General features: G+C 49.2%; 1 protein-coding gene across 1 annotated transcript in view; it reads right to left on the bottom strand.

The window, feature by feature from the left end:
* Positions 1-26: 26 nt before the first annotated feature.
* The window catches only part of zdhhc5a (zDHHC palmitoyltransferase 5a), a 36,028-nt gene continuing 23,978 nt past the window's right edge, over positions 27-12,076 (bottom strand). Inside the window, 5 exon segments of the mRNA XM_083766092.1 lie at positions 27-522; positions 1,280-1,821; positions 1,823-2,138; positions 2,140-2,426; positions 9,445-9,554. Coding sequence (XP_083622218.1) covers positions 279-522; positions 1,280-1,821; positions 1,823-2,138; positions 2,140-2,426; positions 9,445-9,554 — 1,499 coding nt within the window. The 3' untranslated portion in view covers positions 27-278.

The following is a 12,076-nucleotide window of genomic DNA, read 5'->3' as shown; positions in this document are numbered from 1 at the left end:
CTGCAGTAACATACAGCCTCTGGGACACTGGTCTGCAGTAACATACAGCCTCTGGGACACTGGTCTGCAGTAACATACAGCCTCTGGGACACTGGTCTGCAGTAACATACAGCCTCTGGGACACTGGTCTGCAGTACTATGAACATACAAAAAGAACGCCCCAAAACGTCCCCTTCTTTCCCTTTAAATGTCTAACAGGAGTATCGTTCAGTCTGATCCGTTCCTGTTACCTGGAGACCGTCCGTCCGACCGTCCGTCCGTCCGTCCGTCCGTCCGTGTCAGACTGAAATCTCATACGTGGTGCCCCCGACTCCCGTCACCTTCTTCACTCCGCCTCCTTGCGGCTTGTGGGCGGGGCTTCCCGCGGACCCACCCGCACTGGGATAGGCTGCTCCGGGACGCGTGGACACGCCCATTGGGTGGGAGGGTGAGGAAGGGGCCGAGTAAGAAGCGGAAGAAGGGGAGGAGAGGGCCTGGCCGCCATTGGGCCGACTCCGAGGTTTCATCTGGATGGCCTCATCCCTGATGGAAGGGAGGGAGAGAGAGAGAGAGAGTTTAGAGCTACTCATCAGTATTTCATCAATTCAACCCTCTATTCTTTGACTTGAGTTACAACTGTACAGTACTCTTTTCCATCTATATAAAAATAGCCCACATAAGTTGTAGATCTGCAATTTCTTTTGCCCCCAGAATAGCCATGAACTGGTGTGAGAGCTCTAATCTGTAGTCCTGGCTTACTGTACCTAGTTCCGTTTCCCATAGCTTTGGTTTGATTGGATCAGCAGCAGATCTGAACTGGAAGCACATATGAAGGCGTTTCTGTTTAAAATGCTGCTGCTGAGCCAATCGAAGCAAAACTATGGGAAAGTGAAATAGGTACGCCACCTTCTGGAAACCTACTGTACACAGAGCCTATTGTGAGACTACAGGAGGAAGAGGAAACATTACAACGCACACAACGACATGTCATTCAGGACGTTACCCCAAAACACACAACACAGTGGGGGGAGGGGCGTCGACACCACGAATGAGTGAACGACAAGCAAAAAGAGGAAAAAGGAAGAACTCACAGGCAACCTGGCAGGAGGAGAAGAGGATGAAGAAAAGAAGGGAAGAAGAAGAAGAGGTGCAGGAGGAGCAGCAGTCATTTTAGGTAGTTCAGGTTGTCACACAGGAGGGTGGAGGCAGAAGGGTGGAGGAGGGGGGGTGGCTTAGTGGCGGCAGGAGAGGAAGAAAAGTAGCCCATCGTTCCGGCGACCGGCGGGGCGCTTATACTCACTTCGGCGCTTGTATTCCTCCGCCCATCCCTCCTCCTCCTCCTCCTGCCCCCGCAGCGTTGGCGCTGGCCGAGGCCGAGGCCTTTCGGACCAGCCGGTACTGCATCTCGGCCGCCGCCGCGCTCGAGTACGACAGCGACTTGCCCAGGGGCGGGGCGTGGGGCGCGCGGGGCGGGTGGGTGGTGTTGGTGCCGGAGGAGGAGGAGGAAGGCGGCGGCATCAGCGGGGTGTCGGTGGAGCGCGTGCGGTAAGGGTAGTGGTGCGGGGCGTGCGGCGCAGAGAAGCGTGGGGGGCGGGAGGAGGTGGCGGAGGAGGCGTGGTGGTGGTGGTGGTGGGAGGAGGAGGAGGACGAGGACGAGTGGTGGTGGTGGTGGTGGTGGCCGGGGGGGGGTGGTGCCGTAGAGTGCGGGTCACTGAGCAGACGCTCCCGCTCGGGGGGCGGCGGGGGCGGCGAGGAGGAGGAGGCCGTGGAGGAGGCCGAGCGGTGGAGGTAGGGCGGGTGGGGGTGCGAGGGGGGGGTGTTGGGCGGTGCGGTGGTGGTGGTGGTGGTGGTGGTGGTGCGGAGACTGCGAGGACGACGAGGACAGGAGGGCGTCGGCCTCGCGCTGCTGGGCCGACAGGAAGGGCGAGCTGTAGCCCGCCGGCGTGCGGGGCCTCCCGGGAGGAGGGGAGAGCTCCATGGCCGCCGACAGGTCCACGGCGCCGCCGCCTCCTCCTCCTCCTCCTCCTCCTCCTCCTCCTCCTCCTCCTCCGCCCGCCAGCAGGCTGTCGTAGGACAGGCGGTGGTGCGACAGCGTCTGATTGGCCAGGCTCTTGTAGCTGGCCGAGGTGGCCTCGGAGGCGGGGCCGGCACCACCCCCCCCCCGTCACCGATCCCCCCGATAGGACGGCCGGGTCGGAGAAGGAGGGGTAGGACCGCCCGCCCAGCGAGTAGCCGGGGATGCCTACCCCTCCTCCTCCTACCCCTCCTACCCCCCCTCCTCCCCCCTCGCGCCTGTCTACCGCTCCTCCTCCTCCTCCTCCTCTCTCGGAGAGAGTGTCGCGGCCGTCCAGGCTGGGCTGCGAGCGGAAGCCTGGTGTCTGGCCCGCCTGGAGGAGAGAAGAGCACGACGACTCCCTGGCACTGCCCAGACTCTCCCCCCGACTCAACTAGAGACACACAGAGAGAGAGAGAGAAGAGGGAGTAAGGAGGGGCAACGGCAAAGAGAAAGCAGAGGGAGAAATGTAGGCTGAAAAAGTTAAGTGTGTGTTCCTCCATAATGTCAAAACAGTTGGCATCACATAACAGCATCAACCTGTTAAGACACCGTATTCTTACACATGATCCCCCTCTAGTGGTGAAATACTGATAAAGCATCAATCACCCAAGCCAGACACTATGTTTAACTCCAGTCAGGAAACTCCACTTGACTGGATGTCAGTTGAAACAGGTTTGTTTTTAAGTAGGAATATATCAAGTTTGCACAACCTCCTCCACCACCACCACCACCATTGGGAGTGAACTGCCCATCACCAGACAGTGTGTTAACAAGAGGAGAGTGGAGAGATGGAGACTGCCGTTATGCAACATTTAACAAGCATGTAACCCATAATAAGCTGTGGCCAGCTCTCTGTTCACGCTTGAGCGTCAGTGTGACGATGGGTTGCGTTGCGTGGCTGCTACTAAAAACAGAGAACCTGAGGTGTAGTGTACAGTCTAAAAACAGAGAACCTGAGGTGTAGTGTACAGTCGGTGCCAGTTTAAAAACAGAGAACCTGAGGTGTAGTGTACAGTCAGTGCCAGTTTATAAATGGAGAGGGACAATAACGGCACTAGTAAAATCTAAGACAAAATGTTTAACTAGAAGCACTAAAATTGAAAGATCTGGTTGACCTTAAAACAGTTAAAATAATGTACAAAGCAGAAAAGAAAGATTACTACCGAACAACAAGTTATTCCAAACGAGAGAGTCAATACAATTTGAGGAATCTGTATGTTTGTTTAAACAGCAGTAATGAGGACCAATGCAAAATACCACTGTATTTCTGTTAAAGGGTTACTCTGTGGAACTAATATAGAGATGACTCCATATAAACTGCGCCATGGCATACGTTTAAACAAATTTAAAATGGACATTCTAATTTAAATTAAGAGGATAGAATAGCTAGTTAGGTATGTCTAGATTTGGAGTATAATTGTATATCTTGTATTCTTAATTTTCATGTAATTACATGTGATTGTGTAAAAACTGGAGCGGAAAGCCAAAATACATATCTGCAGGTTTGAGGCATTCTGAGATACGCAAAAGGTGTAGAGGACCCGATACGTTTTCACAAAACGTAATCCTACTCATTTCTCGAACATAGAACAGAATTAAATGATGATGTTAAGATAACTTTGGCCTTTATTTAATTTTTCCATTTATATATTTTGTCTTTTCTCATTTGTTTTTAATTTAATCTCTACATCACAGGCACATTCAAAATGTTGCCACAAGTATGCTGCTACTGTGAAGTCATTATCTAAGCTCTGTGATTTAGTGTTTTGGAATTGTTCATACAGTACTAAAACTGTGACAATGCCTCTTTCAAATGTTCACCCATTCCTCCTGTCACTCGGAACCAAATTCTTAAGTGATGGGATTAATGTTTTTTTTAATTTTTTTTATAATTTTTATCCCACGATTTTGTAACACATTTTTCACCCCTGTGTCAATTATCTAATGTGATCCTGGGCTCTACACACCCTCCGCCAACCTGGGGAGAGCAACGGACTTGAACTCATGCTTCCTTCATGCCTGAGTGTCCAAGTTGCTCCTTTACACCTGACAGGGGGGAGTTTCCCTGGTTGGACGTAGCGCGTGGAAGGAACACGTTATTCCAACCAGTTCCTTTCCCCTCCATCAGGCGCCCCGGCTGGGCAGGGGGAGGCAGTTTAGAGACCAGGATTACTGCATGTTTTTGTGAGGGTACCTACCCTAGGGGACACGGGGAGAACATGCAAACTCCTCACAGAAAGGCCATTTCGCCAACCCCGCCTTCGGGTATGGGCACTGATGACGCGGAGGAGGAAACACGCCGCCAGCACCCACAGCGCCCCGAGCGGGAATCGAACCCAGGACCTCTAGCTGTGAGGCGACAGCACTACCAACTGTGCCACCGTGCCCCTGGGATTAATGGTTTTGAAGAAATCATGGTCAGATTCGAATAGCAGATCTACAAGCTTGTAGGTCTGCTATTTTTGAAAAACCGAAGAACGACTGACATAAAAACATAGCTTTTTCAGAAAACTGTCAGGATGTACAGTAGAAGACATTTTTAGAATCTGATCTCAGGTCAGAATGGGTTAAATAAGCAGGTAATCTAGTGTTGCTTATGGACTAACATTTAAAACCGCATATAAACTGCAAGAAAGGAAAGAAAAAAGCCTTCAGCCTTCAAAAGTATTCATTTTCATAATTCTACAGTGACACTTTCTTCAACAGCCGAGGCAGAAACTGTAGGAGTACATCTTACCATGTACCTCAGTGAGGCACATACTGCTTGTTCCAAAATAAAATTGATAACACCGTTACACCGGGCCACCATTTGATTTGATGAAAATGAGCTCAATAACCACCTCTGGCAGAAACAAACAGACAGACAGACAGACAGACATGACAGTGCAAAGCACAAAGGAGTGACTCCTAGCTAAGGAGAAGAGGGGACTGGATGTTTGTTAACCACTTAGGCCCTGTTGTATAATTTGTCACACAAGGGTGTCGCGTGCTGAACACATGAACAAGCTCACAACGCAGTGCTTGTAGATCTGCTATTTTAAGTTTTGAAAGTTTAAGAAACCCTGTGAAAATGTTTACCTACAATTCCAAAATAGGGACACCAGGATGAAAGTGGTTAAAACAAATAAAACTAGTAAGTGTGACTGACTGAGTGACACAGGGTGGGACAACAGATGCTAGGACCTGGGAACATAAAGAAATCCTATAGGCTACAATGTACAGTATAGTGTATAAAACTTTAGCACCAAGAAGATGGTGCCATTTGTAACTGGCTAAGTTGCATCTAATTCTATAACGTAACATTAATTCTGTGAACAGAAATGCAATTGAACACAAACAGGACAAGCTAATATTTTGTCCCCCGTCCCCAAAGTGGTTTATATCTGAATACAATTTGAATGTTTGAATTTGAGGTGTGCTTGATTCATCTTGCCAGATTACAGGGATTTAAATTATTAAATTATTCAAATAAAGAAAAATAATTGTAAGGATGTTATTTGTTATTTCCACCTTTTATATACTTTTAACTCTAATCTTGCCAAATATGTTTATACTACTCCCAATGGTTATTTCTGTATCGACTACTATGCTGCCTGCAATGTGCAAAGAAAAAAAAAGTTTTCTGCATGCCATGAATGGTTTATTTAGCAATATTACGTCTTTGATTATACAGCACGAGTAGTGTGACAATTTGCTACGGACAAATATGACATTCATTACGAATGATCTCAGCTCCATTGTATCTGAAACGGATATGGTCTTTAGTTGGGACTTGTTCTCATGTAGGTGAAACGGATATGGTCTTTAGTTGGGACTTGTTCTCATTGTATCTGAAACGGATATGGTCTTTAGTTGGGACTTGTTCTCAAACGGATATGGTCTTTAGTTGGGACTTGTTCTCATGTAGGTGAAACGGATATGGTCTTTAGTTGGGACTTGTTCTCATGTAGGTGAAACGGATATGGTCTTTAGTTGGGACTTGTTCTCATGTATCTGAAACGGATATGGTCTTTAGTTGGGACTTGTTCTCATGTAGGTGAAACGGATATGGTCTTTAGTTGGGACTTGTTCTCATGTAGGTGAAACGGATATGGTCTTTAGTTGGGACTTGTTCTCATGTAGGTGAAACGGATATGGTCTTTAGTTGGGACTTGTTCTCATGTAGGTGAAACGGATATGGTCTTTAGTTGGGACTTGTTCTCATGTATCTGAAACGGATATGGTCTTTAGTTGGGACTTGTTCTCAAACGGATATGGTCTTTAGTTGGGACTTGTTCTCAAACGGATATGGTCTTTAGTTGGGACTTGTTCTCATGTAGGTGAAACGGATATGGTCTTTAGTTGGGACTTGTTCTCATGTAGGTGAAACGGATATGGTCTTTAGTTGGGACTTGTTCTCATGTAGGTGAAACGGATATGGTCTTTAGTTGGGACTTGTTCTCATGTAGGTGAAACGGATATGGTCTTTAGTTGGGACTTGTTCTCATGTATCTGAAACGGATATGGTCTTTAGTTGGGACTTGTTCTCAAACGGATATGGTCTTTAGTTGGGACTTGTTCTCAAACGGATATGGTCTTTAGTTGGGACTTGTTCTCATGTAGGTGAAACGGATATGGTCTTTAGTTGGGACTTGTTCTCAAACGGATATGGTCTTTAGTTGGGACTTGTTCTCAAACGGATATGGTCTTTAGTTGGGACTTGTTCTCATGTATCTGAAACGGATATGGTCTTTAGTTGGGACTTGTTCTCAAACGGATATGGTCTTTAGTTGGGACTTGTTCTCAAACGGATATGGTCTTTAGTTGGGACTTGTTCTCATGTAGGTGAAACGGATATGGTCTTTAGTTGGGACTTGTTCTCATGTAGGTGAAACGGATATGGTCTTTAGTTGGGACTTGTTCTCATGTAGGTGAAACGGATATGGTCTTTAGTTGGGACTTGTTCTCATGTAGGTGAAACGGATATGGTCTTTAGTTGGGACTTGTTCTCATGTAGGTGAAACGGATATGGTCTTTAGTTGGGACTTGTTCTCATGTAGGTGAAACGGATATGGTCTTTAGTTGGGACTTGTTCTCATGTAGGTGAAACGGATATGGTCTTTAGTTGGGACTTGTTCTCATGTAGGTGAAACGGATATGGTCTTTAGTTGGGACTTGTTCTCATGTAGGTGAAACGGATATGGTCTTTAGTTGGGACTTGTTCTCATGTAGGTGAAACGGATATGGTCTTTAGTTGGGACTTGTTCTCATGTAGGTGAAACGGATATGGTCTTTAGTTGGGACTTGTTCTCATGTAGGTGAAACGGATATGGTCTTTAGTTGGGACTTGTTCTCATGTATCTGAAACGGATATGGTCTTTAGTTGGGACTTGTTCTCAAACGGATATGGTCTTTAGTTGGGACTTGTTCTCAAACGGATATGGTCTTTAGTTGGGACTTGTTCTCATGTAGGTGAAACGGATATGGTCTTTAGTTGGGACTTGTTCTCATGTAGGTGAAACGGATATGGTCTTTAGTTGGGACTTGTTCTCATGTAGGTGAAACGGATATGGTCTTTAGTTGGGACTTGTTCTCATGTAGGTGAAACGGATATGGTCTTTAGTTGGGACTTGTTCTCATGTAGGTGAAACGGATATGGTCTTTAGTTGGGACTTGTTCTCATGTAGGTGAAACGGATATGGTCTTTAGTTGGGACTTGTTCTCATGTAGGTGAAACGGATATGGTCTTTAGTTGGGACTTGTTCTCAAACGGATATGGTCTTTAGTTGGGACTTGTTCTCATGTAGGTGAAACGGATATGGTCTTTAGTTGGGACTTGTTCTCATGTAGGTGAAACGGATATGGTCTTTAGTTGGGACTTGTTCTCATGTAGGTGAAACGGATATGGTCTTTAGTTGGGACTTGTTCTCATGTAGGTGAAACGGATATGGTCTTTAGTTGGGACTTGTTCTCATGTAGGTGAAACGGATATGGTCTTTAGTTGGGACTTGTTCTCATGTAGGTGAAACGGATATGGTCTTTAGTTGGGACTTGTTCTCATGTAGGTGAAACGGATATGGTCTTTAGTTGGGACTTGTTCTCATGTAGGTGAAACGGATATGGTCTTTAGTTGGGACTTGTTCTCATGTAGGTGAAACGGATATGGTCTTTAGTTGGGACTTGTTCTCATGTAGGTGAAACGGATATGGTCTTTAGTTGGGACTTGTTCTCATGTAGGTGAAACGGATATGGTCTTTAGTTGGGACTTGTTCTCATGTAGGTGAAACGGATATGGTCTTTAGTTGGGACTTGTTCTCATGTAGGTGAAACGGATATGGTCTTTAGTTGGGACTTGTTCTCATTGTATCTGAAACGGATATGGTCTTTAGTTGGGACTTGTTCTTATAGTTGGTCTTATAGTTGGTCTTTAGTTGGGACTTGTTCTCATGTAGGCAATAGGCATGATAGAAAGAAAGACAAACTAAATGTTTTCTTCAGGCATTCGCAGGCAACTAGGGATGAGTAAATGATTCACATTTTAAATGTAAACTATTCAAAAATATCACAAATGTATGGGAAAGTTAAAACAAATCAAGTTCTACTCTTGCATTTTCAAAGTATTCAAAATGCATTCCACTAAAGTTTCCTCCCTAGGTCCATACTATACTAATCCTCAGTGTTAATTTAACTCAGAGTGTCCAAATGGACCCTTACGGGTCTGTAACTCAGAGTGTCCAAATGGACCCTTACGGGTCTGTAACTCTGAGTGTACAAATAGAACAGGAGCCATTTGGTTCCAATTAACACCCAGAATGTTACTGTGCACAAAAAAGGAAAGGTTGGACAGACGGGACTAGAAGCTTTCAGAACATGCACTTACTGATACTGATGCACAGAAAGCCACTGAGAAACCAAATCAAGACAGACGACAGGAAATCAAAAACAACAGAACAGAAACAGAAGATGTGTTAGCCATCAGCTTGCAGATGAAAAAGATCAAGTGAAAGGAGCAGAGTCATGGGCATGGGGAAACGTCTCACATGCAGATACATCATATCTCTACGGCGTGCTCTCTCAAGGTCCTTATATACACCGGGACGTGTCACGGATAAACAATCATAAATATCTCATATCCAACTATTAATTTGGCATGCAGGTCAAGAATATAATTATGCCGCTTTATAGGCTGGTGTTCTGTGTGGATGTTCCCATGTCAACACAGCTTTTTAGCTAAATAAAACACACCCCACTGTGTAAGGACCTTCACTCATACAGTTTACAGATACATCAAAAGTGATTTCAGAACGTTTGCATGCTTCCAATGACAATATATGTGTATATTATCTTATACTCTCGAGGACTGTGTGTGTGTGTGTGTGTGTGTGTGTGTGTGTGTGTGTGTGTGTGTGTGTGTGTGTGCACATAGCTACCTGATTGGCGTAGGCGTGTGTGAGCGCCGTGTGGTTCTTGCCAGGACTGTAGGTGGGTCTGTACTTGTACATTGTGGGGGTGGGAGGGGCTTTGTTCAGCAGAGTGCTCTCTGTGAGGGAGAGACGGAGAAGAGAAACACAGACCATATGAAATGCAGAGAACAATATAAATGGTGTCTACGTGCGGCCGTGCGTGGTTCATGTGTCTACGTGCGGCCGTGCGTGGTTCATGTGTCTACGTGCGGCCGTGCGTTGTGTCTACGTGCGGCCGTGCGTGGTTCATGTGTCTACGTGCGGCCGTGCGTGGTTCATGTGTCTACGTGCGGCCGTGCGTGGTTCATGTGTCTACGTGCGGCCGTGCGTGGTTCATGTGTCTACGTGCGGCCGTGCGTGGTTCATGTGTCTACGTGCGGCCGTGCGTGGTTCATGTGTCTACGTGCGGCCGTGTGTGGTTCATGTGTCTACGTGCGGCCGTGTGTGGTTCATGTGTCTACGTGCGGCCATGCGTGGTTCATGTGTCTACGTGCGGCCGTGTGTGGTTCATGTGTCTACGTGCGGCCGTGCGTTGTGTCTACGTGCGGCCGTGCGTGGTTCATGTGTCTACGTGAGGCCGTGCGTGGTTCATGTGTCTACGTGCGGCCGTGCGTGGTTCATGTGTCTACGTGCGGCCGTGCATGGTTCATGTGTCTACGTGCGGCCGTGCGTGGTTCATGTGTCTACGTGCGGCCGTGCGTGGTTCATGTGTCTACGTGCGGCCGTGCGTGGTTCATGTGTCTACGTGCGGCCGTGCGTGGTTCATGTGTCTACGTGCGGCCGTGCGTGGTTCATGTGTCTACTTGCGGCCGTGTGTGGTTCATGTGTCTACGTGCGGCCGTGCGTGGTTCATGTGTCTACGTGAGGCCGTGCGTGGTTCATGTGTCTACGTGCGGCCGTGCGTGGTTCATGTGTCTATGTGCGGCCGTGCGTGGTTCATGTGTCTACGTGCGGCCGTGCGTGGTTCATGTGTCTACGTGCGGCCGTGCGTTGTGTCTACGTGCGGCCGTGCGTGGTTCATGTGTCTACGTGCGGCCGTGCATGGTTCATGTGTCTACGTGCGGCCGTGCGTGGTTCATGTGTCTACGTGCGGCCGTGCGTGGTTCATGTGTCTACGTGCGGCCGTGTGTGGTTCATGTGTCTACGTGCGGCCGTGCGTGGTTCATGTGTCTACGTGCGGCCGTGCGTGGTTCATGTGTCTACGTGCGGCCGTGCGTGGTTCATGTGTCTACGTGCGGCCGTGCGTGGTTCATGTGTCTACGTGCGGCCGTGCGTGGTTCATGTGTCTACGTGCGGCCGTGCGTGGTTCATGTGTCTACGTGCGGCCGTGCGTGGTTCATGTGTCTACGTGCGGCCGTGCGTGGTTCATGTGTCTACGTGCGGCCGTGTGTGGTTCATGTGTCTACGTGCGGCCGTGCGTGGTTCATGTGTCTACGTGCGGCCGTGCGTGGTTCATGTGTCTACGTGCGGCCGTGCGTGGTTCATGTGTCTACGTGCGGCCGTGCGTGGTTCATGTGTCTACGTGCGGCCGTGCGTGGTTCATGTGTCTACGTGCGGCCGTGTGTGGTTCATGTGTCTACGTGCGGCCGTGTGTGGTTCATGTGTCTACGTGCGGCCGTGCGTGGTTCATGTGTCTATGTGCGGCCGTGCGTGGTTCATGTGTCTACGTGCGGCCGTGCGTGGTTCATGTGTCTACGTGCGGCCGTGCGTTGTGTCTACGTGCGGCCGTGCGTGGTTCATGTGTCTACGTGCGGCCGTGTGTGGTTCATGTGTCTACGTGCGGCCGTGCATGGTTCATGTGTCTACGTGCGGCCGTGCGTGGTTCATGTGTCTACGTGCGGCCGTGCGTGGTTCATGTGTCTACGTGCGGCCGTGCATGGTTCATGTGTCTACGTGCGGCCGTGCGTGGTTCATGTGTCTACGTGCGGCCGTGCGTGGTTCATGTGTCTACGTGCGGCCGTGCGTGGTTCATGTGTCTACGTGCGGCCGTGCGTGGTTCATGTGTCTACGTGCGGCCGTGCGTGGTTCATGTGTCTACGTGCGGCCGTGTGTGGTTCATGTGTCTACGTGCGGCCGTGTGTGGTTCATGTGTCTACGTGAGGCCGTGCGTGGTTCATGTGTCTACGTGCGGCCGTGCGTGGTTCATGTGTCTACGTGCGGCCGTGCGTGGTTCATGTGTCTACGTGCGGCCGTGCGTTGTGTCTACGTGCGGCCGTGCGTGGTTCATGTGTCTACGTGCGGCCGTGTGTGGTTCATGTGTCTACGTGCGGCCGTGCGTGGTTCATGTGTCTACGTGCGGCCGTGCGTGGTTCATGTGTCTACGTGCGGCCGTGCATGGTTCATGTGTCTACGTGCGGCCGTGCGTGGTTCATGTGTCTACGTGCGGCCGTGCGTGGTTCATGTGTCTACGTGCGGCCGTGTGTGGTTCATGTGTCTACGTGCGGCCGTGCGTGGTTCATGTGTCTACGTGCGGCCGTGCGTGGTTCATGTGTCTACGTGCGGCCGTGCGTGGTTCATGTGTCTACGTGCGGCCGTGCGTGGTTCATGTGTCTACGTGCGGCCGTGCGTGGTTCATGTGTCTACGTGCGGCCGTGCGTGG

This window comes from Protomyctophum parallelum, assembly GCF_964188405.1.
Source record: "Protomyctophum parallelum genome assembly, chromosome: 5".
NCBI classification, from domain to species: Eukaryota; Metazoa; Chordata; class Actinopteri; order Myctophiformes; family Myctophidae; genus Protomyctophum; species Protomyctophum parallelum.
The sequence above is the reverse complement of the archived record's forward strand: the minus strand, read 5'-3'. Positions and strand labels throughout refer to the sequence as shown.